The sequence below is a fragment of the Aquarana catesbeiana genome, linkage group LG01 (assembly GCF_042186555.1).
Source record: "Aquarana catesbeiana isolate 2022-GZ linkage group LG01, ASM4218655v1, whole genome shotgun sequence".
NCBI classification, from domain to species: domain Eukaryota; kingdom Metazoa; phylum Chordata; class Amphibia; order Anura; family Ranidae; genus Aquarana; species Aquarana catesbeiana.
Window position 1 is genome coordinate 222793728 of NC_133324.1, and position 24170 is coordinate 222817897.

General features: G+C 45.1%; 1 protein-coding gene across 2 annotated transcripts in view; it reads right to left on the bottom strand.

Moving 5' to 3' along the window:
• LOC141139293 (synergin gamma-like) overlaps positions 1-6657 on the bottom strand; it is a 43525-nt gene extending 36868 nt beyond the window's left edge. For both annotated transcript variants that reach the window (XM_073625273.1, XM_073625263.1), the window contains exon 1: positions 6404-6657. In XM_073625273.1, the coding sequence (XP_073481374.1) occupies positions 6404-6424 (21 nt within the window). In that variant the 5' untranslated portion in view covers positions 6425-6657. The remainder of the gene's footprint in view (positions 1-6403) is intronic.
• Positions 6658-24170: the final 17513 nt, after the last annotated feature.

Sequence of the window (24170 nt, forward strand, 5' to 3'; positions counted from 1 at the left end):
TCCAGTTCTGGGCACAAGTCCTCAGGAGGGATGTACTGGAAATGGAGCGAGTACAAAGAAGGGCAACAAAGCTAATAAAGGGTCTGGAGGATATTAGTTATGAGGAAAGGTTGCGAGCACTGAACTTATTCTCTCTGGAGAAGAGACGCTTGAGAGGGGATATGATTTCAATTTACAAATACTGTACTGGTGACCCCACAATGGGGATAAAACTTTTTCGCAGAAGAGAGTTTAATAAGACTCGTGGCCACTCATTACAATTAGAAGAAAAGAGGTTTAACCTTAAACTACGTAGAGAGTTCTTTACTGTAAGAGCGGCAAGGATGTGGAATTCCCTTCCACAAGCGGTGGTCTCAGCGGGGAGCATTGATAGCTTCAAGAAACTATTAGATAATCACCGGAATGACCGCAACATACAGGGATATACAATGTAATACTGACACATAATCACACACATAGGTTGGACTTGATAGACTTGTGTCTTTTTTCAACCTCACCTACTATGTAACTCCATCATCCTCATCCCCACCCAGAATTATCCATCCCTCTCCACAATGTATCCCCATCCCCACCCAGAACCATCCATCCCTCTCCACAAGGTATGGGGGGAGGGGGATCCTTGACATACGATGTAAGGGGGGGGCGCCCTGGACATCTGCTTATAACTATTATGAGAAGAATACAAATCTATGCCAAAATTGTAATTTTTGGTCCAGTTGGTGAGAACAACACCCTTACTATAGACACGTCATCCCAATAGATGCAGATACAAAGAACTGGGGGGGGGGAATTTGGGGGGGATTTTAATGGTGTCAAATATAGAGATACACAGTTGACTTACTATAGATAAAAGATCATTTTTATTAACATAACATTGTTAAAAGAAAACATACAGGGCGATAAAAAGTTATAAACAATTGGTGGTCAAAATCGTATACAGGCGAGTAGTAAATCGCAGCAGGAAATATTGCACACTAATCCGACATGTTTACTACTTTAGCTTCCTCAGGGGATGTGCTAGAAATTTTATTTTACTGAGACCAGTAAATAAAAGTTCTAGCACATCCCCTGAGGAAGCTAAAGTAGCGAAACATGTCGGGCTAGTGTGCAATATTTCCTGCTGCGATTTACTTCTCGCCTGTATACGATTTTGACCACCAATTGTTTATAACTTTTTATCGCCCTGTAACAGTATGTTTTCTTTTAACAATGTTATGTTAATAAAAATGATGTTTTATCTATAGTAAGTCAACTGTGTATTTCTATATTTGACACCATTAAAATCCCCCCAAATTTTCCCCCGCAGTTCTTTGTATCCACAAATCTATGCCAATTGAAAAGAAGTGTCACACACTGATGATATCATACACAAGAAACTTTATTGGAGACTGTGCAGACCAAACACTATGACAGAACCGTGTTCTGTCTGAGCAGTCTCCAATAAAATTTCTTGTGGATGATACCAACAGTGTGCAACTCTCCATTTCAGACTTACATCATCTGCTACAGGAGTGTGGGTGGGCTCCATGCCAGTCTGCACCTGCCCTTCACAGTTTGTTATTACTAAAACCAGTAATAATCGAATGCAGAGGCAATTATTTAATATAATAAACAGTAGATACATTTATATACTATTACAAATACAACCAGCCCTTTGAGAGCAACTATAATGCTGATGAATTGAGTTTGACACCCCTGCTTTAAGTAGGGTTGCCACCTGTCCAGGATTCACCCGGACAGTTTGAGTTTGGAATCATGTGTCCGGGTTTCAGACTGCAGGGTTGCTGGCTGCAGTTGTCTAAGCTGAGAGTGTCTGTTACACTCTTTCACACTGCCCAAAGCCAGCACTAACAACCCCCTCCAAACATACACACAGGAGAGGAGAGAGGGAGCGATCAGCGCCTCTGCCCCCCACCCCTACCCCTCTGTGTCTGCCCACACTCCAATCCCTGGTGTTGTGCCTCAGAACAGGAAAGTAAGTTGGGGCCAGAAATTTGAAGTCCAGCAGCCTCAGATACATCTGAATGAGAGGTGCTGACTGCCAAGGGGTGAGCGAGCTCATCACCCATCCCTGTCTGTAACTGAAGTCTCCCCCTTCTCTCTCCTGCCTCTTAGCAAGTACACTTATGGGGCGTACACACGGTCGGACTTTTCGGCTACAAAAGTCCGACAGCCGTCCGACAAACTTTCGATGGACTTTTGGCGGACTTGCGGCGGACTTTCTAACGAACGGACTTGCCTACATACGATCACACAAAAGTCCGACGGATTCGTACGTGATGACGTACACCGGACTAAAATAAGGAAGTTGATAGCCAGTAGCCAATAGCTGCCCTAGCGTGGGTTTTTGTCCGTCGGACTAGCATACAGACGAGCGGATTTCTGGGTCCGGAGGAGTTACGACGTAAAGATTTGAAGCAAGTTCCAAATCTAAAGTCCGTCAGATTTATGACTGGAAAAGTCAGCTGAAAGTCCGAGGAAGCCCACACACGATCGGATTGTCCGCCGGATTTGGTCCGTCGGACTTTTGTAGCCGAAAAAGTCCGACCCTGTGTACACCCCATAGGGCAAATCAGGGTTCTCAGAGCACCCCTTACATCCAGATTTCCCCTTTACACCAGCGGCCAAGGTGTTTCCCCTTACATCAGAGTCTTCTCCGTACATCAGAGTTCTCAGTGTTCCTCCTTAAATCAGGGTTCCCAGAGCATCCCTTATGTTAGAGGCCCCAGAGTTCTCCCTTACATCAGAGTCTGCAGAGTCCCCTCTTACAGTGAAAGGAAACTCTGCGAGTTCAGATGTAAAAGGGGGACTCTTGTTCTTAACTTCATATGATTAGAAATGTTATTTAATAGCAAAATATATATATAGTTTATACTATGAAAAAAATATTGCCGTGCGCCGCTAAAGTGTTTGGGTGTGACTTGAAGAAAAAGTTGGCAACCCTAGCTTTAAGGTGTATAAAAATTATTATTCTGGCTGATGAAATCATTTGATGGTCAAGCGTTTGACGTCTGTAAATGCGCCTAAACGTTTGTAGACACTTTTACAATCGTCAGGTGTTTTTTTATGCCAATACGCTGCTTCCAGGAGGAAAGGCTTCTAGGAGAGTTTGCAAAACATCTGTGTGCATGAGGTCTTATAAACATTCTTCTACTGCTATCAAAATGGAATATAATCATTTACAAGACCACTTCCATTTAGGGGTGCACCGAATGGGTATTTTGGTGCCAAAACCGATACCAAAAATGAAAAATTCACTAGGCTGAAACCGATACCGAAACTGACCAATACCGAAAAATATAAAAAAATATTTTTTATACAGGAGATGGTCAGAGACTGGGGACATGGTACAGGAGATGGTCAGAGACTGGGGATATGGTACAGGAGATGGTCAGAGACTGGGGTCATGGTACAGGAGATGGTCAGAGACTGGGGTCATGGTACAGGAGATGGTCAGAGACTGGGGTCATGGTACAGGAGATGGTCAGAGACTGGGGTCATGGTACAGGAGATGGTCAGAGACTGGGGTCATGGTACAGGAGATGGTCAGAGACTGGGGTCATGGTACAGGAGATGGTCAGAGACTGGGGTCATGGTACAGGAGATGGTCAGAGACTGGGGTCATGGTACAGGAGATGGTCAGAGACTGGGGTCATGGTACAGGAGATGGTCAGAGACTGGGGTCATGGTACAGGAGATGGTCAGAGACTGGGGTCATGGTACAGGAGATGGTCAGAGACTGGGGTCATGGTACAGGAGATGGTCAGAGACTGGGGACATGGTACAGGAGATGGTCAGAGACTGGGGACATGGTACAGGAGATGGTCAGAGACTGGGGACATGTTACAGGAGATGGTCAGAGACTGGGGACATGGTACAGGAGATGGTCAGAGACTGCGGACATGATACAGGAGATGGTCAGAGACTGCGGACATGATACAGGAGATGGTCAGAGACTGCGGACATGATACAGGAGATGGTCAGAGACTGCAGTTCCTATGGACGTTAGTAGATAATGGCCGATCGCCCCTCTCACCTGACCCAGCGATACCCCCCCAGGACAAGCCACCACCTCCATTAGTACAAACCCCCCCAGGACAAACCAACCCCCCTCCAATAGTACAGACCCCCCCCAGGACAAACCAACCTCCCTCCATTAGTACAGACCCCCCCAGGACAAACCAATCTCCCTCCATTAGTACAGACCCCCCCAGGACAAACCCCCCCCGCTCCATTAGTACAGACCCCCCCCAGGACAAACCCCCCGCTCCATTAGTACAGACCCCCCCAGGACAAACCAATCCTCCTCCATTAGTACAGACCCCCCCAGGACAAACCCCCCCTCCATTAGTACAGACCCCCCTCCCTCCATTACAGTACATAAAAACAGATGGGAGAACAGATCACAGCAGGCAGGAGTTAAGAGAGAGAGGAGGAGAACACATGTCACTACAGGCACGGACCGCCCCCTCAGCAACGTCACTGCGCGGCTAGTCTCTCCACACAGACAGCCACTCCGATCTCTGGCTGCTTCGCTCTCCTCCTCTGACAGGAGGAGGGAGGGGGCAGGCTTGGGAAACAGCGGCGGCGGGGAGAGCCGCCTCTCGACGCGGATAAGGAGAGGAGGAGGAGAAGGATGGAGGGGAGCACTCTGTCGCTTCAGCACCCCCACCTCTGTGGCGCCGGAGTGAAGTGCACCCGCCTAGGATCCTGGTGACACCCCCATAATGGGCGGCCTGAGCGGGGGCCCCGCCCCATTTTAGTTATTTATCGGCCATTATCGGCGTGATTTCTCTTTTCGCCTGATATGTTTCGCCAGCCGAAATTTTCGGTGCATCCCTACTTCCATCCCTGTTGTTTCTGTGTCTTTATTATGTATTAGTATTAAAAACCACTGTAAATGCTCTGCTGCCAATATATCAGGTGCCCAAAGTATGGTAGCAGCTGCAGTGGCGGCTGGTGGTATATTTTTTTGGGGGGGTGGCAAACAATGCACCCACAGCCACCCCCCAGTCAGTCGATTAGGTCACCATCACACGCACCCCCCCCCCCCCCAGGTTGGTTACCAGCCCCACACTTGCAGCGCTTCCCTCCGGGCGACAGCTTCTCCTGCGTCTCCTCCTCTGCACCACGGCGGCCGTGTGTCTCCTCCCTCCTCCTAGGCCAACAGAACCGACTATAATTGTATAACTAGCCCTGACAAAACCTTTGTTTTAAGTATGTGCACACGAGGTAGGCTGTGTGTACATATTGCACAAAATGTAAGATCCTATGCCACAGCTGGCCCAGCTTTAGCTTTTTAGGGCTCATGCACACAGCCTCATAAAAGCGGCATTACCATAATTGTTTTTGACTGCAGCTGTATAGTTTTTTTATGGGCCCATGCAAACAGTTGAGTAAAGATTAGTAAACTTACAGTACATACAGATTCGTGGTCAGTAGTTTATGCGTACACATGTAAAATGTTTGTGATCATGTTTAAATGCGTACAAGGTACAGCGCAAATTAACTCTATTGGAGCTTCCTGCATCCTAGCAACAGAAGGACACTGTGTGGCTTTATTGCAAATCCGTCCCAGTACACACTATCAGTTTTTTTTTTCGTTCAACCTAGCGGTCTGAACGAAAAAAAAAAAAAGAAAGAGCTCGGGAGGAGATCCTGTACTAATAATCTGATGTTAGTACAGCAATCTCCCCGCTGAGCTATTGTGTTCTGACAGGGGGAATGCCCCTCCGCCAGAACTAGAGTTGCCACCTCATCCCTTTAAACCCAAAAACCTATGAATTACACAAGTTCTGAGGCTAATTTAATGCAGATAAGGCACCAAGTGAGTTTAATTACCACCTTAATCAGCCACAGAACCTGTGTAATTAATATATGTTCAGTTTTAAAAGGGATGAGGTGGCAACCCTAGCCAGAACACACTGGTCAGCGCTCTCAACCATTGGCTAAGAGCGCCGATTGGCAGACCTTTTTCAGTTATGCCCCTTTGACAGAAGCCAGACGTTCGACCAGCTTCTATCAGAGCGGCTGCCTCACACACGGACCAAACGTCAGCTGGTTTCTGTTGAACCGGCTGATACCGCCCCAATATTCGGCCCGTGCATATGGGGCTTAAGTAACCTCATTTAGAGGCCGCCTGCATCCTAGCAATGGAAGGAAACCAGGTGGCTTTATTGAGAAGCCACTTGTATCCTGCAAACAGGGCCATATACAATGTAATGCTGTATGATTGTAAATATTGCTCAAGCAAGCATTACATGCACACAGTATAGAGCAATTTTTTACACAGGATCTTGCTGCCAAAATCTGCCAGTAAGATCTTGCACTCTAGTTGTCATATTTTTTATATAGCCTCATGCCCTTACTGACCAGGCTGTATGGAAATATTAAAGATCCTTACCAGGGAAGGTTCAATAGCCATAGCTGTTCAGTCCTGTCCTGCCTTGCAGACTTGTAATAGAGATGTTGAGGAGAAGGAAATGAAGCAGGAAACCCCAAAAATGTAATCACACGCTGTGCCTTGTATGATAAAAGTCATGCTTCTCTGTACAGGCTGACAGGCCCCATTGCAGCTCTGTTACACTTAAACAAAGTAGAAAAGTGAGACTTGGAGCAAGTTTCCAGGGAGTGGCCATGTTGGAGGCTGGGTGACACGTTACCTGACGGGGCCCACCCAGGTCATTAGGTTGCAAGGACTGTGACGTTTATTTGAACTTCTAGGGAATTCACAAGCAGTGCAGATGCTAATAGAACAGACTATGAATGGATTGAAAACTTGCTCAGCCCCCTCCTGACTCTTATTATTTTTGCCTACATAGTTCAGATATAGCCTTACTATTACCATCAATTAATACTTTCAATATTTAGGGCTCATATACTTGGGCTTTTCAGGTGTGCCTGACATGCATTTGCCATGTCTTTATCATGCATTTATGTTGACATAGATGGAGGAATAATTAAAGCAAAGACCAACATTTCCTGAAACCGACATTCGAACCACTTGAAGGTCAGCCTTTTGTGGCACTTTTTGTTTACACGTAACAATCACTATTTTTTGCAAGAAAATTTCTTAGAACTTCCAAATATTATATATATTTTTTTTAAAGCAGAGGCCCTAGAGAATAAATGTGTGTTTTTCTGTTTGTTTTTTTAATGGCACGCAGTATTAGCACAGCCGTTTGTTAAACGCTTTGGAAAAAATACACTTTTTTCAATTTTAATGCAAAAAAACACAATACATAACCCAATTTTTTGGGTAAAATATAAAAGATTATGTTACACCAAGTAAATAGATACCAAACATGTCATGCTTTAAAAATGTGCAATTTTACTATCCATAGGCAACTCTTTAAAAGCCTTTACAGGTTACCACTGTAGATTTACACAGGAGGTCTACTACTAGAATTACTGCCCATGATCTGATGTTCAAAGTGATACTTCAAAGTGATATTGTTTGCGTGCCTGACATGTGATTTCACCTTTGCGTGCACTTTGAAATTTTTATTTTTTTAAACTGACGCTTTAAATTATTTATTTATTTTTATCACTTTTATTGCTGTCACAAGGAATGTAAACATCCTTTGTGACAGCAATAGGCATGTGACAGGTACTCTTTATGGAGAGATCTGGGATCTATAAGAGGTGTGTTTGAATGCTTTTTTCATTTTTCTGGGTAAACCAGAAGTGAGGTCAGGACATCACTTCTGGGTTACCATAGCCCAGAGCTGAACCAGGCGGATCCCGGGGAAACCCATGGAAGGTGGCGGTGGCGGGGGGGTCATCCTGTTGCTTGTTAGCTTAGCCGCTAGAATTGCTTTTACAAGAGAGCCAACCGTTGGCATAAGAAAAACAATACTGGGATGATGCCTGCAGCTGCAGGCATCATTTCTGTATAACCACTATAACCACTCGAAGCCCGTGACTGGTCGGCAAGTGGTTAAGGCTAGGTTCACACTTTTGTGGCTCTGCGCGTAGTGTTTGAATGGGCTGCTGTGTCTCCTGAAAATGCAGAAAAAAGGTCCCTGCACCTTTTCTGAAAACGTGGCCCACACAGAAACTGCAAGTGCAGTGTGCAGTGTGGTTTACCAGTGTGTTGGGATGCCATTAGAATTAATGGCACCCCCATGCATATGCTAAACTGCAGTGCGTTTTTGCCTGCGGGTGGTTGCGGGTGCTGGAACAGGTGTGGTCCTGCAGCAGTAAGCTCATCCACAAGTGTGAACCTAGCCTAAAACAGAACTCTTCGCTATTTTTTCGTAATCTGCAGTATACATATAAGTTAGTTCTCAATGAGTGTATGGCACTTCAGTATGGTTGTACTTTCTGTAACAATTACACTTCCATTGAGGCCAGTAAAGCTCTTACTATCCTTCCAGCCCTGTGGCTATGAGAGCCATGGATCTGGACAAGGGGATCCTCTCCCCTTGTCCATTCACAGAACACTTTATAGATTGTTAATGAGTCATAGAATACAAAGCGTTCTGTGAAGAGAAGGGGCAGTCACACAGAACTATAGCTTCCGTGTATGAGAGCCACATAGTCGTAGCGGCAGAAGCCTAGTGAGAGCTTTACTCTCAGATCTGCATCCAGGTCTCTTCGGAGTTCTGCTTGTCTGCTGGCCACCTCTTTCCACAATTTCCTGGATTCCCTGCATGCTTTGCAGATTTTCCTCTGCTTTTTACTTTCCATTTCTAAGGACTACATATCCCATGGTACATTGCTTTCTGCAAGTAGAGATTCCTGTAATGACTCCGTCTCCTGGAATTCCTCTTCTCAGCACCTCTGTAGATCAGAGGGCAGGCTCTGTAAATGTGTGACACAGAAGTGCCTACTCCCAGGGCATAGTGAATACAAAGGTGTCACCAGAGGAAGTAAATGTGTGGGGTTCTTCACAAAGTAGGTTGTCAAACTTCAAGATCGTTCAGATTAGGACTAGGCTAAACAGAATTGATATACAATGTGAAAATGAATATATGATTTTACATTTTGACCATAGATACGCTTTAAACCAGTGGTCATGAACCCTGTCCTCGGGGCCCACTAACAGGCCAGGTTTGCAAGATAACTGAAATACATCACAGGTGATATCATTTGCTGCTCAGTCATTGCAGTATTCTAGTCTGCCTCTCCCCAAGGTAATACATAAAACCTGGCCTGTTAGTGGGCCCTGAGGACAGGGTTGATGACCACTGCTTTAACCCATCTCTGATTAGAAACTCTGTCTGTTTTTTTTCTTTTTGTGTATGTGGAAATCTTACTTCACTTCCTGTTCCAATCACACCTATCAGTGATAGAGTTCAGACAAATGTTCTCAATGAGGACACAGACTACAGCCAAAATCTATAAAAGCCAATCCGTCCCTGAAGAAGTCAACGAAACGTGCAGGGAGGGGCCTTTAGGACGTGATATCATCCCACAGAGCCATTCCCCGCTTGCAGTCTGTGTGTTGCGGCTGGAGCCGGCATGGCTTAAAGCTGAATGCAAATTTGACTTTAGTGTCGGGAAAAACACACACGAAATGTAAGTGCAATATGTTATATTGATTTTAGTAATAAAGAGGGTTTTACACAATGGAGCTCTCTTCTGTTTTTTGTTCTGATTTCGACCGAGTGTAAATGAGCAATAAGAGGGAATTTGGGGTGTGTATTATGGGGGTACGCACTATACTTTTTTTGTCCCAACCTGAGCAAAAAAAAAGTGTACAGATCGCCATACTTACACAAGTGATGTTAGTGCGTCTATCTTCCCCGCTGAGCTATTTTATTCTGACTGGGGGACTGCCCCCCTCACCAGAACACACTGATCAGCGCTCACAGCCATTATTATGAGACTGGCTTCTGTCGGACAGGGACAGGGAGATGTACACACTGGCCGAAAGTCGCACGGTCCCTGACAAACCAATCGTTTTCCGTGTGTACCCAGCCTTAATCCTGCAGAGGTTAAAAAAAAGCTATTTTATTAGTTTTCAAACAAACATTAACAACATACCATAAAAAGGTTACATGCTATTAATATAGACACAAGGACATTGCTTCATACCCAAAGTTAAACAATAATTACCAGAAAACACAAGTAACACAGTAACAAGACAGCTGGTGACTAGGGCATTTTAGTAGAAATCTATCGCTCCAATTCAAAAATGCAGAATAATGCAACATAAAGGAGGATATGACACAGGGTACATATCTGTAAACGTATGGGGTGTACCTCCCAGTCTTGTTAAACTTCAATCTCCCCCGAGACCTTAGAAGTCCACTCTGACCATATTTTAATCCTGCGGAGGTTGGAATGAAAACTGATCCTGATCCCCATGTAGTAATACTAGATAAGAGCTGTTGATCATTATCTCTGGTAAATTGCTAGTTTGGAAGGTGGAGGACACACAAGAGGTTTGAGCACTTTGGAGGAAGATTCAATTGGAAGAAGGTTTATGCACTTTATTGGAGCACGGGTCACTTTGTTTGATAGACATTTCATGGACACTTTAAAAAATGTATGGATTTTTGATGTTAGGTGGTGGTTTCAGATGAATTTTGATATTTATGATTATATTGATTGTTGTACACCATATATGAATTACGCACACAACTTTAATTTATGTATTTATATATTTTTTTAAGCACACACACTTATAGTTTTTATTTATTCACATATTTAGTATAGTAATTTTGAGTTTTATTCACTTTATTGGACACAGAGCAGCAGGGTTGTCATATATTTATTTGTGATAAAGGTAAAAACTGACAGATATCCTAACCCTTTCCAACTGTAAAAAATGTTTTACCACTGTTTGTGCTCCCATTGGGGGAATTTCCCCTGGTTTCCTATAACTGCACTCACCAGGACAGAAATTGAAGGGACACTAAAAAAGCCACTGATAGTGCTTCTGTCACTTATATTAAAAAAAAAAAAAAAAATGAGCACTATAAATAAAGTTTTGGTTGAAGTTAGGAGTTGCGTTTACATATGATACATGTTTACTTTACATAATCAGATCCCATATTGTATGTGTCATAGATTACATTACATTCCCCACCTCCTGTTCCAAATATTAAAGTGGTAGTAAAGTCTCATTGAGGGCCAGTTCACACCACATGCAGTCCAGTGCGTTTTTTTCTGCATCAAAAATGCATGGAAAGTAGGTTATATGGTTTTCAGTGGCATAGTTCACACTAGTGCTTGCAGTTCCAGTGCGTTCCAGGTCCAGAAAAAAAGTAGAAAATATTTCCTGTACTGGACTGTACTGGAACGCTGTAAAATGCATCAAAAACGCACTGGAACGCACATGTCCTTATTTAAGGTTAAGAAAAAAGAGATGGGAAAAATGCACTGGACTGCATCAAAAACGCACCAAAAACATGTATGCAGAAAAGCATCTGGAACGCATCTGGACTGCGTTTCTATGGTGTGAACTGGCCTTAAGAGACTAAAAAATGTGTGCCCACCTGCAGGTTTAAGTCATAATGTACTAGTATACATTGCATATTAGTACACTATGAGAGACTTACCCACAGACGGAGCTGTCCAGTGCTGGGCTATCGCAGCACTTTTTGGTCCACGACGCTTCCATGTTAACTTGGTCTTCCTTACGGGTTCCAAATCTTCAGCCACTTGAATGGCCAAGTTGCAATGACGTCACTCTTCTGCAGACGCACAGTAGTCCCTTTGCTGCGGTACACAGAGCAGGCCATAAACGCAGTCTGAATTGCACATGCGTGGCTCAGGGCGCATTACCCACTGACAGGCAGGAGAGTCATTTATGATAGAAGAGACCTCTAGGATCTCTTCTGTTATAAAAACCCTGTGTCACGGAACGTCCCACACTCCGCTTGAGTGCTTCCGTCATATACCGCTTCCTAAGTTCTGGAACACGAGTCCAATGGATCTGGCTATAGGAACCCCAAGAACTAGACAACACCAGTCTTGGAGTACATCAGAACTACTCTTTATTGAGATCTCCCACACATTTATACACCAGGATGACTCAAAGCTAACCTAATTAACATGACCTAATTTACTACAAAATGTACCCAGACCAGATGACAGTCTTGTGGGCACCGAGCTTCACACATTAATACAATTAACAATACAAACAACAATCTCCCCCCTCCTCAGCCTAGACCATTCGTCTATTAGCCAGTGCTGGTGGCTAATGTGATCAGCTCTCTCAATTAACATAAACACATGTTGATAACACCAGCATCTCCTCACAGGATGTGTCCCAGCAGAATGAATCAGTCTTATCAGCAGGGGGCTGCTGGAGGAATCCCCCCTCCCTCTTCAGGGACACAAATATACAGTAAGGAGTCCCCATACAATATATACATGACTGAGTCCGATTAATACAGTTCAGACTGGATTTCTCATTCACCTCAAATGCTAGGGCCCATAATCGGTGGGCAACAGGCTTGCACACAGTCCTCTCCAACAGCCTCCGCTCTGGCCATGCCCGTGACATTTCTCCCCTTTCGGCAGGAGACTAACACAGGAGGAGACCCCAGACGGGTTGACTCCGAAGTTAGTCCACAGCTCCAGTCCTCTACTGCCTGTACCCACACAGTACCCCAAACAAATCATCCCAAACAGTGCATTACTCACCCAGCCATCCTCTGCCTCTCTCAGAGAACATATCTGCCGCTGGGGAGAGGCCCGGACTGGCCCTTCTCCCTGGAATCCTTTCTGCCGCTGGAGAGAAGACAGGGGGACTGGGCTCACTCCATCCTGCTGTTGGGGATCTGGGCCGACTGCCCAGCATCCCTGGGGTATACAGGTGGGGACTGAAGCCCCATCAACCGACACCAGATCAAGCTGCAGTTGTGAGGTGATGACTGCATTCTCTCCTTGGATCCTGATCTGCAGCTCGCGATAGACTGCAACCTCCTCACCTTGGGCCTCCACAATTGCTGCAGGTGTGGGGCAGAGGTCTTGGACCCTCTGTCCGGTTGCCAGCACTTCTGCTGGGGGTTTGCCAGGTGGTTCCTCCTCTACAGAAACGTCTATTAAATCCCCAGTCTCTGGAATTGGTAAAAGTGTGGGACAGAGGTCTTGGACCCTCTGTTCAGTTACCAGATCTTCAGCTGGAGAAGTTTGTTTTAACTCCATAGATGCTGCTGGCAGAAAATCACATGTCCCTGTCATTGTTGTGGGAGAAAGGCTGACTACCTCTTCTCTCAGGAAGGCTGAAGCCACTGTTGGTGCTGGGCAGAACACAGTGAACTTTGGCCCTGATAGCAGCTCTTCTGCTGGAGGCTCATCAGGTTGTTCTTCCTCAGCAGAAAAGTCTATTAAATCCTCTACCTCTATAACTGGTGTCTGTGGATAGAGGTTCACCATCTCCTGTCCGTGGAACTCAGAAGATGCCATCAGTGCTGGGCAGAGGTTAGCAGAGCTCTGCCCTGTTGTCAGCACTTCAGTTTTGGGGATGGCAATCTCCAGATTTTCCACTGCAGATTCTCTGGCATGCTGCTGGACAGGCACATTCCTCCATCCAAGATCATCCCATGCAGAAACAGGATCATCAAGGTCAGTCAGCACTTGCTGCATCCACCATAAGACCTCCGCCTCCATAGCTGTGGGGGCAGGTTGGCAAAGCACACTATCGCTCTGCCACATTGCCGACTCTTCAGCCAGGATTTCAGGGTTGTCAGCTGGTATTTCCTGATAGTCCCAGGCAAAGGGAGCCCAGCCCTGGCACTGAGCAATGTCTAGCAGCCGTCTGTAGGCGATCTCTAGCTCCCATTCCTGAACGGCCAGAAACTCCAAATCTTCCTGTGCCCAGTGCACTTCCGAAATGTTCAGTAGCCCTTCTCTGAAATCCATGATTTCGTCCACCCGCCGCTCCAAATCACTCCCAAAGTTAGGGTCCCCTGTCAGCTTCACAAACAACAGTCCCAAGCCGCCGTAGCTTAAGCCTTCCGTTGGGCTGTCATCCGCTATCCAGGGACATGCTTGGGATACATGCCACCGGAGGGCTCTGTAGCTCTCATCCAGCTTCATCTCTGCCCAGACCAGCCTGCTTAATTCAGCTGTCTGCTTCTTGTGTGGTTTTTCTCCCAAAAACCGCACCCGCAGTCCGTACTGCGACCAGTACCTTTCCTCGATGGAGGGGAGAACTTTTCCCTGGTGTCGCTGCTCACGGCTAGCGCTTCCTTCCAGAGTTTGCAGCGAATAGAATCACACCATCCCAGCAGGACCTGCTCCGATACTGGTCCTCTGTGCTTTATCTGCATCTCTCGCAACCTCCTTCTGAATTCCTCATCCATGGCGGCTGGTATCTGTACCTCTCCTCTCCTGCTATCTGGACCTTGGATCCAGATGGAAGTTTGGATGTCCCAGACTTCAGGAAGCTTTCCCGCTGCTTGCCACCAATGTCACGGAACGTCCCACACTCCGCTTGAGTGCTTCCGTCATATACCGCTTCCTAAGTTCTGGAACACGAGTCCAATGGATCTGGCTATAGGAACCCCAAGAACTAGACAACACCAGTCTTGGAGTACATCAGAACTACTCTTTATTGAGATCTCCCACACATTTATACACCAGGATGACTCAAAGCTAACCTAATTAACATGACCTAATTTACTACAAAATGTACCCAGACCAGATGACAGTCTTGTGGGCACCGAGCTTCACACATTAATACAATTAACAATACAAACAACAATCTCCCCCCTCCTCAGCCTAGACCATTCGTCTATTAGCCAGTGCTGGTGGCTAATGTGATCAGCTCTCTCAATTAACATAAACACATGTTGATAACACCAGCATCTCCTCACAGGATGTGTCCCAGCAGAATGAATCAGTCTTATCAGCAGGGGGCTGCTGGAGGAATCCCCCCTCCCTCTTCAGGGACACAAATATACAGTAAGGAGTCCCCATACAATATATACATGACTGAGTCCGATTAATACAGTTCAGACTGGATTTCTCATTCACCTCAAATGCTAGGGCCCATAATCGGTGGGCAACAGGCTTGCACACAGTCCTCTCCAACAGCCTCCGCTCTGGCCATGCCCGTGACACCCTGCCTTATCGCAAGGCACGTTAAGGCTCGGTTCATACCTAAACCAGCCGCGAATCGCACAGCATCACTGTCCGTCCCTGTTCTCCGTTTCAGGGACAAATCAGGGCAGAATCTTTGCCTGAATTCGGCACTGAAGCGGAGGCAAAGACGCACATCTATTCTGTGCAGTGTGCTCCGCAGCCGCCCCGGAGACATGTGAACTGGCTCCATAGAGAGCCAGTCATATTCTCCTGCTATGCGAATTGCATGTGGGGAAAGGCGCATCCAATTCGCATAGGTGTGAACCCAGCTTAAAGCTGAATTTTAGGTATGGCAGTCTTTCCATAGTTACATTGGTCTAGCTTGTCTAGCTTGGATGTGTCCTCCCTCCCTGTGATCTCCACTAGCTTCCGGGTCGCCCGAGGTCGCAGGCTTGGCACGAATGCTATTCAGGGAAGACTTTGCATTTCAGAGTAAGGTGGAATGGCCAGACTCTGCATCTACTGGGAAAATGCAGTGTTCTTTGAATGGTGCCTGTGCCAAACAAGCGACTTCCTGTGTGCGTTAATTGTCAGGGCAGCCTCTCGGCACAGGTCCTGTAAACCAGTGGCGGTGACTACTATGGAGAGTTCCAGCTTCCACAGGGATCCCACGGGTATGACACGTGCAGTACATACTTACATTGATCCAAGCTGGAGTTAAGAAAACATAAGGCACCTGTCAGTTTGCCAGTTTTGAAAAACAGGGACATTTCTAAGGACAAATCTTCAATACTTGGGATGTTACCTGGTAGTCAGGGACAGCTGCCAGCCATGGCACTAAAAGAGGAGCTCAGCTGCTCTACTCTGTGCACTCTCTGTGGAATGTTCCAGGGCAAGTCCGTACTAATCCCACACAGCAATCCGTCAGACAAACAGTGCCTTGACATATGATGATGATAGAGAGGGTTTACAAATGCCAACAAGTCAGGAACTGTAAAGCTGCCCATTGAGAGCTAACAAGATATATAAATAAATCAGTTCCAAAGTCGTAGTGATATAAAGGGTTTGCTTGCTTTATTTTATGTCTACCGCATTTTATGAAAATCTATCTGCTATATTTTGCATACAGTTGTGATAATGTTATCGTTGCATTTGTAATATTTATTTTCAAACAGATATACTGCACATCTTAGACATGGCTGGGGTATATTTATATAATATAATAGGGAGAATTCAGTAAGGCTGGGTTCACACTATCCCAGCAGGGGTCCTGTGCATCCCCATTCACCATTTCAGGTCCGATTTCAGCCCGAATTTTGGTCTGAATTTGGACCTGAAACGGACCAAAAGACTCACAGGACCCCTGTGCAAATTCGCACCGGAGCCACAGCAGTAGGGTTACCACCTTTTCTTCAAGTCAAACCCGAACACTTTAGCTGCGTACAGCAATTATTTTTTTTATATAAACTATGCGTAGTTTATATGGGACTCTAACACAAGGGATGCTCTGGGAACCGTGATCTAAGGGGGAACACTGAGAACTCTGATGTACGGAGAGGACTCTGATGTAAGGGGGAACACTGTGGCCTCTGGTGTAAAGGGGAACTCTGTTGTAAGGGGTGCTTTATCTTAGTGTACTCACTCAAAGGCAGGAGAGAGGAGCTCACTCACCCTTTGGCAGTCAGCACCTCTCATCCAGATGTAGCTGAGGCTGCTGGATTTTCAGACAGATTTCTGGCCCCCACTTTCCTTTTTCTGAGGCACAGTTCCGGGGATTGGAGTGTGGGCAGACACAGAGGGGTAGGGGCAGGAGGAAGAGGAGCCGATCAAGCCCTCTCTCCTCTCCCATCTGTGTGGGGGAGGGGGAATTGTTAGTGTTGGCTTTGGACAGTGTGAAAGAGAGTGTAACATATACTCTCGGCTTACACAACTGCAGCCAGCAACCCTGCTGGGAAGCCACAGTCTGCTCTGAATAATGTGTCCGGGTTTCAGGTGGTCTGAAACCCGGACGCAGGATTCCAAACCCGAACTGTCCGGGTGAATCCCGGACAGGTGGCAACCCTACACAGCAGAGATATGTGAACCGGCTCCATAGAGAGCCAGTCAAAATCTCCTGCTATTGTGAATTGGATGTGGAGAACCTGCATCCAATTCCCAATGATGTGAACCCAGCCTAAAGCCTCGTACACACGATCAGATTGTTGGCCAACAAAGCGTCAGACTTTTGTCCGAAGGGCGTGTGCCAGGAACTTGTCTTGCATACAAATGGTACACAGTTGTCAGCCAACAAACACGAATATATTGACATACTACGAGGAATTTCAGCTCTTGAGAGCCACCCTTTGGGCACCTTCTGCTAATGTCGTGTTTGGCGAGCATTGATTCTGAGCATGCGTGTTTGTACTTTGGACTTTTGTGTGACGGACTTGTGTACAGACGAAAGGAAAATCTGAGAACAGACCACTGTCTGCCGAAAATTTACTAGCCTGCTATTCAACATTTGTTGGCGGAAAGTTAGACAACAATTGTCTGATGGAGCGCAATAACGGTCGAATTTTAGGCCAACAGTCTGTCATCACACAATTCCCTGCCAAAACTGTGATTGTGTTTACGAGGCTTTAATTAGCCCCACTTTTCTGGTGGTCTGGACCTTTAAAAGTTCCTTTGCCAGATTCAAATAGTCCTGACGTCAATTTGAACAGTGCGACAGATTCAGGTAGATTGCAATAGAGTACCAATTGTAGATAATAAAACTGGAGGTAATTAAAACAAACTCTAATGCCGCGTACACACGGTCGGACTTTCCGGCATACTTGGTCCGGCGGACCAGAGTGTGCCGGACAATCCGCCCGTGTGTGGGCGGCGGCGGACTTTTCCGGCGGACTTCTTCCCAAAAGCCCGCCGGACCTAGATTTTAAACATGTTTGAAATCTTTCCGTCGGACTCAGTTTCGGGCGGAAAGTCCGCTCGTGTGTGTGCTGGTCCGACGGAAAGCCCGCTCGTGTGTAGGCTGGTCCGACAGACCAAATACGACACGAGGGGATGGTATTGCATCTCGCGCTCGCTGCAATAGGAAAAACAAATCTTCCTATTGCGGCGAGCGCGGGGCATACCAGGCCCTTAGGTCTGGTATGGATTATAAAGGGGAACCCCGCTACGCCGAAAAAACGGCGTGGGGTCCCCCTAAAATCCATACCAGACCCCGATCCGAGCACGCAGCCTGGCCGGTCAGGAAAGGGGGTGGGGACGAGCGAGCGCCCCCCCCCCTCCTGAACCGTACCAGGCCGCATGCCCTCAACATGGGGGGTGGGTGCTTTGGGGGAGGGGGGCGCCCTGCGCCCCCCCCCCCCCCAAAGCACCTTGTCCCCATGTTGATGAGGACAAGGGCCTCTTCCCGACAACCCTGGCCGTTGGTTGTCGGGGTCTGCGGGCGGGGGCTTATCGGAATCTGGGAGCCCCCTTTAATAAGGGGGCCCCCAGATCCCGGCCCCCCACCCTATGTAAATGAGTATGGGGTACATGGTACCCCTACCCATTTACCTAGGAAAAAAGTGTAAGTAATAAAACACACTACACAGGTTTTTAAAATATTTTATTAAACAGCTCCGGGGGGGGGATCTTCCTCCGGCTTCGGGGGTCTTCTTCCGGCTTCGGGGGTCCCTCCGCTTCATCTTCTCCCGGCGTCCGGTTGGTTCTTCTCCGCTCTCCGGCCTCTTCTCCCGGTGTCGCAGGTCTTCGGCCGGCCCCTCCGCTCTCTTCATGTAGCTCTATTGCGAGCGGAGGTCCGGACTTCTGGGCTTCTTGGCTTCTTGGCTTCTCTTCTCTTCCCCCAGATGTTGACACGACGCTCTCTCCGGCTGGACTGGTCTCTGAGGGCTGCGTTGTGACTTATATAGGCGGAGACCCGCCCCCATATGATGTCACAGTCCCTGGGCATGCTGGGACTGTGACGTTTTAGGGGGCGTGGTCGACCACGCCCCCTAAAACGTCACAGTCCCAGCATGCCCAGGGACTGTGACATCATATGGGGGCGGGGTCTCCGCCTATATAAGTCACAACGCAGCCCTCAGAGACCAGTCCAGCCGGAGAGAGCGTCGTGTCAACATCTGGGGGAAGAGAAGAGAAGCCAAGAAGCCAAGAAGCCCAGAAGTCCGGACCTCCGCTCGCAATAGAGCTACATGAAGAGAGCGGAGGGGCCGGCCGAAGACCTGCGACACCGGGAGAAGAGGCCGGAGAGCGGAGAAGAACCAACCGGACGCCGGGAGAAGATGAAGCGGAGGGACCCCCGAAGCCGGAAGAAGACCCCCGAAGCCGGAGGAAGATCCCCCCCCCGGAGCTGTTTAATAAAATATTTTAAAAACCTGTGTAGTGTGTTTTATTACTTACACTTTTTTCCTAGGTAAATGGGTAGGGGTACCATGTACCCCATACTCATTTACATAGGGTGGGGGGCCGGGATCTGGGGGCCCCCTTATTAAAGGGGGCTCCCAGATTCCGATAAGCCCCCGCCCGCAGACCCCGACAACCAACGGCCAGGGTTGTCGGGAAGAGGCCCTTGTCCTCATCAACATGGGGACAAGGTGCTTTGGGGGGGGGGGGCGCAGGGCGCCCCCCCCCAAAGCACCCACCCCCCATGTTGAGGGCATGCGGCCTGGTACGGTTCAGGAGGGGGGGGCGCTCGCTCGTCCCCACCCCCTTTCCTGACCGGCCAGGCTGCGTGCTCGGATCGGGGTCTGGTATGGATTTTAGGGGGACCCCACGCCGTTTTTTCGGCGTAGCGGGGTTCCCCTTTATAATCCATACCAGACCTAAGGGCCTGGTATGCCCCGCGACGGGGCTAGCAAGGTGTCAATCTCGCCGATAAAAGCGGCAAGATTGACATCCTTTTCTAGTCCCGTCGCACCTGAGTCACGTTCAAAATGAACGGACTTGTCCGTGTGTGGGCAAGTCCGTTCATTCTGAAAGTCCGCCGGAACTCCGGCGAAAGTCCGTCGGAAAGACGGGCGGACTTAGCCCGCCGGAAAGTCCCGGCGTGTGTGGGCAAGTCCGTCCGTTTTAAAGTCCGGCGCACCTGGCGGACAAAGTCCGTCGGAAAGTGTGCCGGACCAAGTAGGATAGAAAGTCCGCTCGTGTGTACGCGGCATTACACAGGATCAGAAAATTGTGTGAAAAATACTGCTTTCAAATCAATCATACGATAATCTGATCGTTAGTACATAGCTTTTGAGAGCTGATAACGACAGTTAATCCGATATTATCCAATGGGACAAGCACGAAAACTTTTCTCGTACGATACTAGATCGTACGATTTTTGTTTAATCAGTACAGTTGTAGTTCGAAAATACAATACAAATGCACTACAACATATTACATCACTTCCAAATTTTTATTCTGTGGAACAAAAAATTTCAGAACTTTAGTAAACGCTTCATTTTCGATATGAGATTAGCATGCAAAAAAAAAAAAACAAAAAAAAAACGGACGATCATTCGTCCGATAATCTCATTGTGTGTACCAGGCATTAGACATGTGCAGGATGAAAAAATTTGTTTAGTTTAGTTTCGTTTCGATTCGTTATTTAACTAAATTCGTTTAGTTAAATTTGTTGCATTTGTTACATTCGTTTTCGGAATTCGTTTCGTTTCGTATTCGAATTCGAAATAATTCAACCGCATTCGAAAAAATTCGACTGTATTCAAAAAAACATCAAATTCGAAAAAAATTCTACCACATTCTAAAAAACTGTCAAATTCGAAAAAATTCTACCACATTCGAAAAAAACTATAAAATTCGAAAAAATTCTACCGCATTCGAAAAAAACATTAACTGAATTTAAAAAAGTATATATAACCATTTTGCGAAATTTGAAATTCGTATAGAATGAAATTGAATTCCAATAGAAAAGATTAGGATAGAATAGAAAATATAAAAGAATAGCATAGAAAAACAATAGAACAGAATAGAAAAAAATATAATATATTGTATTCTAATCTTTTCTATTCTAATTCAAATTCATTCTGTACCAAATTCCAATTTCGGAAGATGGTTATATACATATTATATTTTTTTTCTATTCTGTTCCATTGTTTTTCTATGCTATTCTTTTCTATTCTATTCTAAACTTTTCTATTTGAATTTGAATTAATTCAATGCGAAATTCGAATTTCGGAAGATGGCTTCTAAAATTAGAATTTCGTATAGAATGAATTCGAATTTGAATAAAAAATAATAGAAAAGAATAGACTAGAAAACAATAGAACAGAATAAAATATAATATATATATATTATATCTTATTCTATTCTGTTCTATTGTTTTTCTAGTCTATTCTTTCTACTCTATTCTAATCTTTTCTATTCAAATTCATTCTATACAAAATTCGAATTTCGGAAAATGGTTATATAGAAATAGAATGAAATCAAATTCTAATAGAAAAGAATAGAATAGAAAAACAATAGAACAGTAGAACAGAATCTATATACAAATAAAACCATCTTCCGAAATTGGAATTTGGTACAGAATGAATTCGAATAGAAAAGATTAGAATACATTTCTATTCTGTTCTATTGTTTTTCTGTTCTAGTCTTTTCTATTAGAATTCGATTTCATTCTGTTTCTGTATAACCATTTTCTGAAATTCGAATTTTGTATAGAATGAATTTGAATTTGAATAGAAAAGATTAGAATAGAGTAGAAAGAATAGACTAGAAAAACAATAGAACAGAATAGAATAAGATATAATATATATATTATATTTTATTCTGTTCTGTTCTATTGTTTTTCTAGTCTATTCTTTTCTATTCAAATTCGAATAGAAAAGTTTAGAATAGAATAGAAAAGAATAGCATAGAAAAACAATGAAACAGAATAGAAAAAAATTATATATATATATATATATATATATATATATATATATATATATATATAACATCTTCCCAAATTCGAATTTCATATAGACCGAAATCAAATTTGAATATAAAAGATTAGAATAGAATAGAAAATAATAGAAAAGAATAGACTAGAAAAACAATAGAACAGAATAGAAGAAAATATAATATATATATTATATTTTCTTCTATTCTGTTCTATTGTTTTTCTAGTCTATTCTTTACTATTATTTTCTGTTCTAATCTTTTCTATTCAAATTCGATATATATATATATTATATTTTATTCTGTTCTATTGTTTTCTAGTCTATTCTTTTCTATTATTTTTTATTCAAATTCGAATTCATTCTATACGAAATTCAAACTTCAGAAGCCATGTTCCGAAATTCGAATTTCGTATAGAATGAATGAATATATATATATTCTATTGCTTTATTATTTTATATTCTATCTTATTTTTTTTTTTAGAAAAAAGTTTTCTATTTTTTTATTTTTTTCGAATTCGATTCGAGTATGTTTTCGAATTCGATTCGAATTTGTCTTCGAATTTGAATATGTTTACGAATTCGATTCGAATTTGTCTTCGAATTCGATTCGAATATGTTTTCGAATTTGTTCGTTTTTTTTCGGATTCGTTTAAATTCTTTACTTTTGTAATTCGGAAATTCGGATGCTACTCCCTCCCTTCCCCACCTATCACTGGTTGGTAAGAACGCTGATGGCTTCACAGTTGACAGGCTCCTAGCAACCAGCGACACTGACAGTGGACAGAACCTGATGGGGAAACTGAGACACTAGTTCCTCATCAGATCCACTCTCTCCTTGTGATTGACAGCGGACAGTGGGCAGATTCCATAACCAATAGCAGGCTATCTATTGGCTGTGGAATCTACCTACTGCCTGCTGTCAATCATAAGGGTAGTAGACCTAATGGTTATGTAGGGTCTCTCCACCCAGTTACAAAACTCCTTGGCTGCTGCACTAACTATGAGCTAGGTGCAGCATTAGGAGGCATCTCAACTTCACTGAGGAGGCATCTCAACTTCACTCTGGTCCCAGTGTAACTCACTGTACACTGTCCTACAAACTGCTGGCCCGTCCTCTGCTCTGTCCCCTATCCTTTGCCCTGCTGACCCCCTGTATGCTGCTATACTGATTCCTGTTTCTGTACACTGCGCTGCTGACCTCCAATCCTCTGCCCCCCTGACATTTTTTACTGCACCCCCACATCAGACCAGCTAGATCCGGCACTGCTCAGTGCAAGTTCCCACAGCAAATGTCTTGCTTGCCTCAAATTCATGTACCTGTTTCCAACTGGTACATGAATCTGTCACAAGCACTGATATTTGCCATGCAGAGGCACATTGGAATTCTAAAGGGTATGGTATAGGGTTGCCACCTCATCCCTTTAAAACCAAACACATATGAATTACACAGGTTCTGTGGCTGATTAAGGTGGTAATTAAGCTAATTTTGTGCTTTATCTGTATTTAATTAGCCACAGAACCTGTGTAATTTATGTGTTTGGGTTTAAAGGGATGAGGTGGCAACTCTAGTATGGTACCTAGTCCCACCTATCCGATGCGCTACAGTGTGTTATTGCAAGTTATCATGCAAGGCATTGAGACAACATTTTGAATGTTCTGCCAATACACCGCAATCCATGAAAGAGCAGACATGAACCTTTCTTTTATCTTTTATGATTTTGCTATATATCGCTTGATAACAGTTAATCGGACATACACCAAACATTCATTGCAGGTGGATCTTTATGTGCATGTGTTTAAATGACTGATTAATTCACCACTGGTGAATGCTTGGTGTATGTAAATATGCCACTTAAAGGTGAAGTAAACCTATTCATAAAACAGTGCCGGAAATGTAACACTCCTATTGGTTGTGCTCTCAACCAAACTGTCAAACCATCCAATGGCTGGTGTCTAAACTGATCACATGTGCAGCATCATGTCAGCTGTAGATTAACCGCTTCTGGACCAGCCGCCGCAGTTTTACTGCGGCACGCTGGCTCCCCTGCGCGATATCACGTTACTGTACGTGATCTCGCGGGGTCTAAATAACAGGATCGCGATGACTGTCGGCCACGAGCGATCCTGACCAGGAGATGCAGAACAGGGACAAGTGTGTGTAAACACACACTTCCCTGTTCTGTTCTGACAGGAGTGACAGATCATGTGTTCCTATTAGCTAGGAACCATGATCTGTTACTTCCTGTAGTTAGTCCCTCCCCCTTCAGTTAGAATCACCTCCCAGGGAACATAGTTAACCCCTTCACCGTCAAC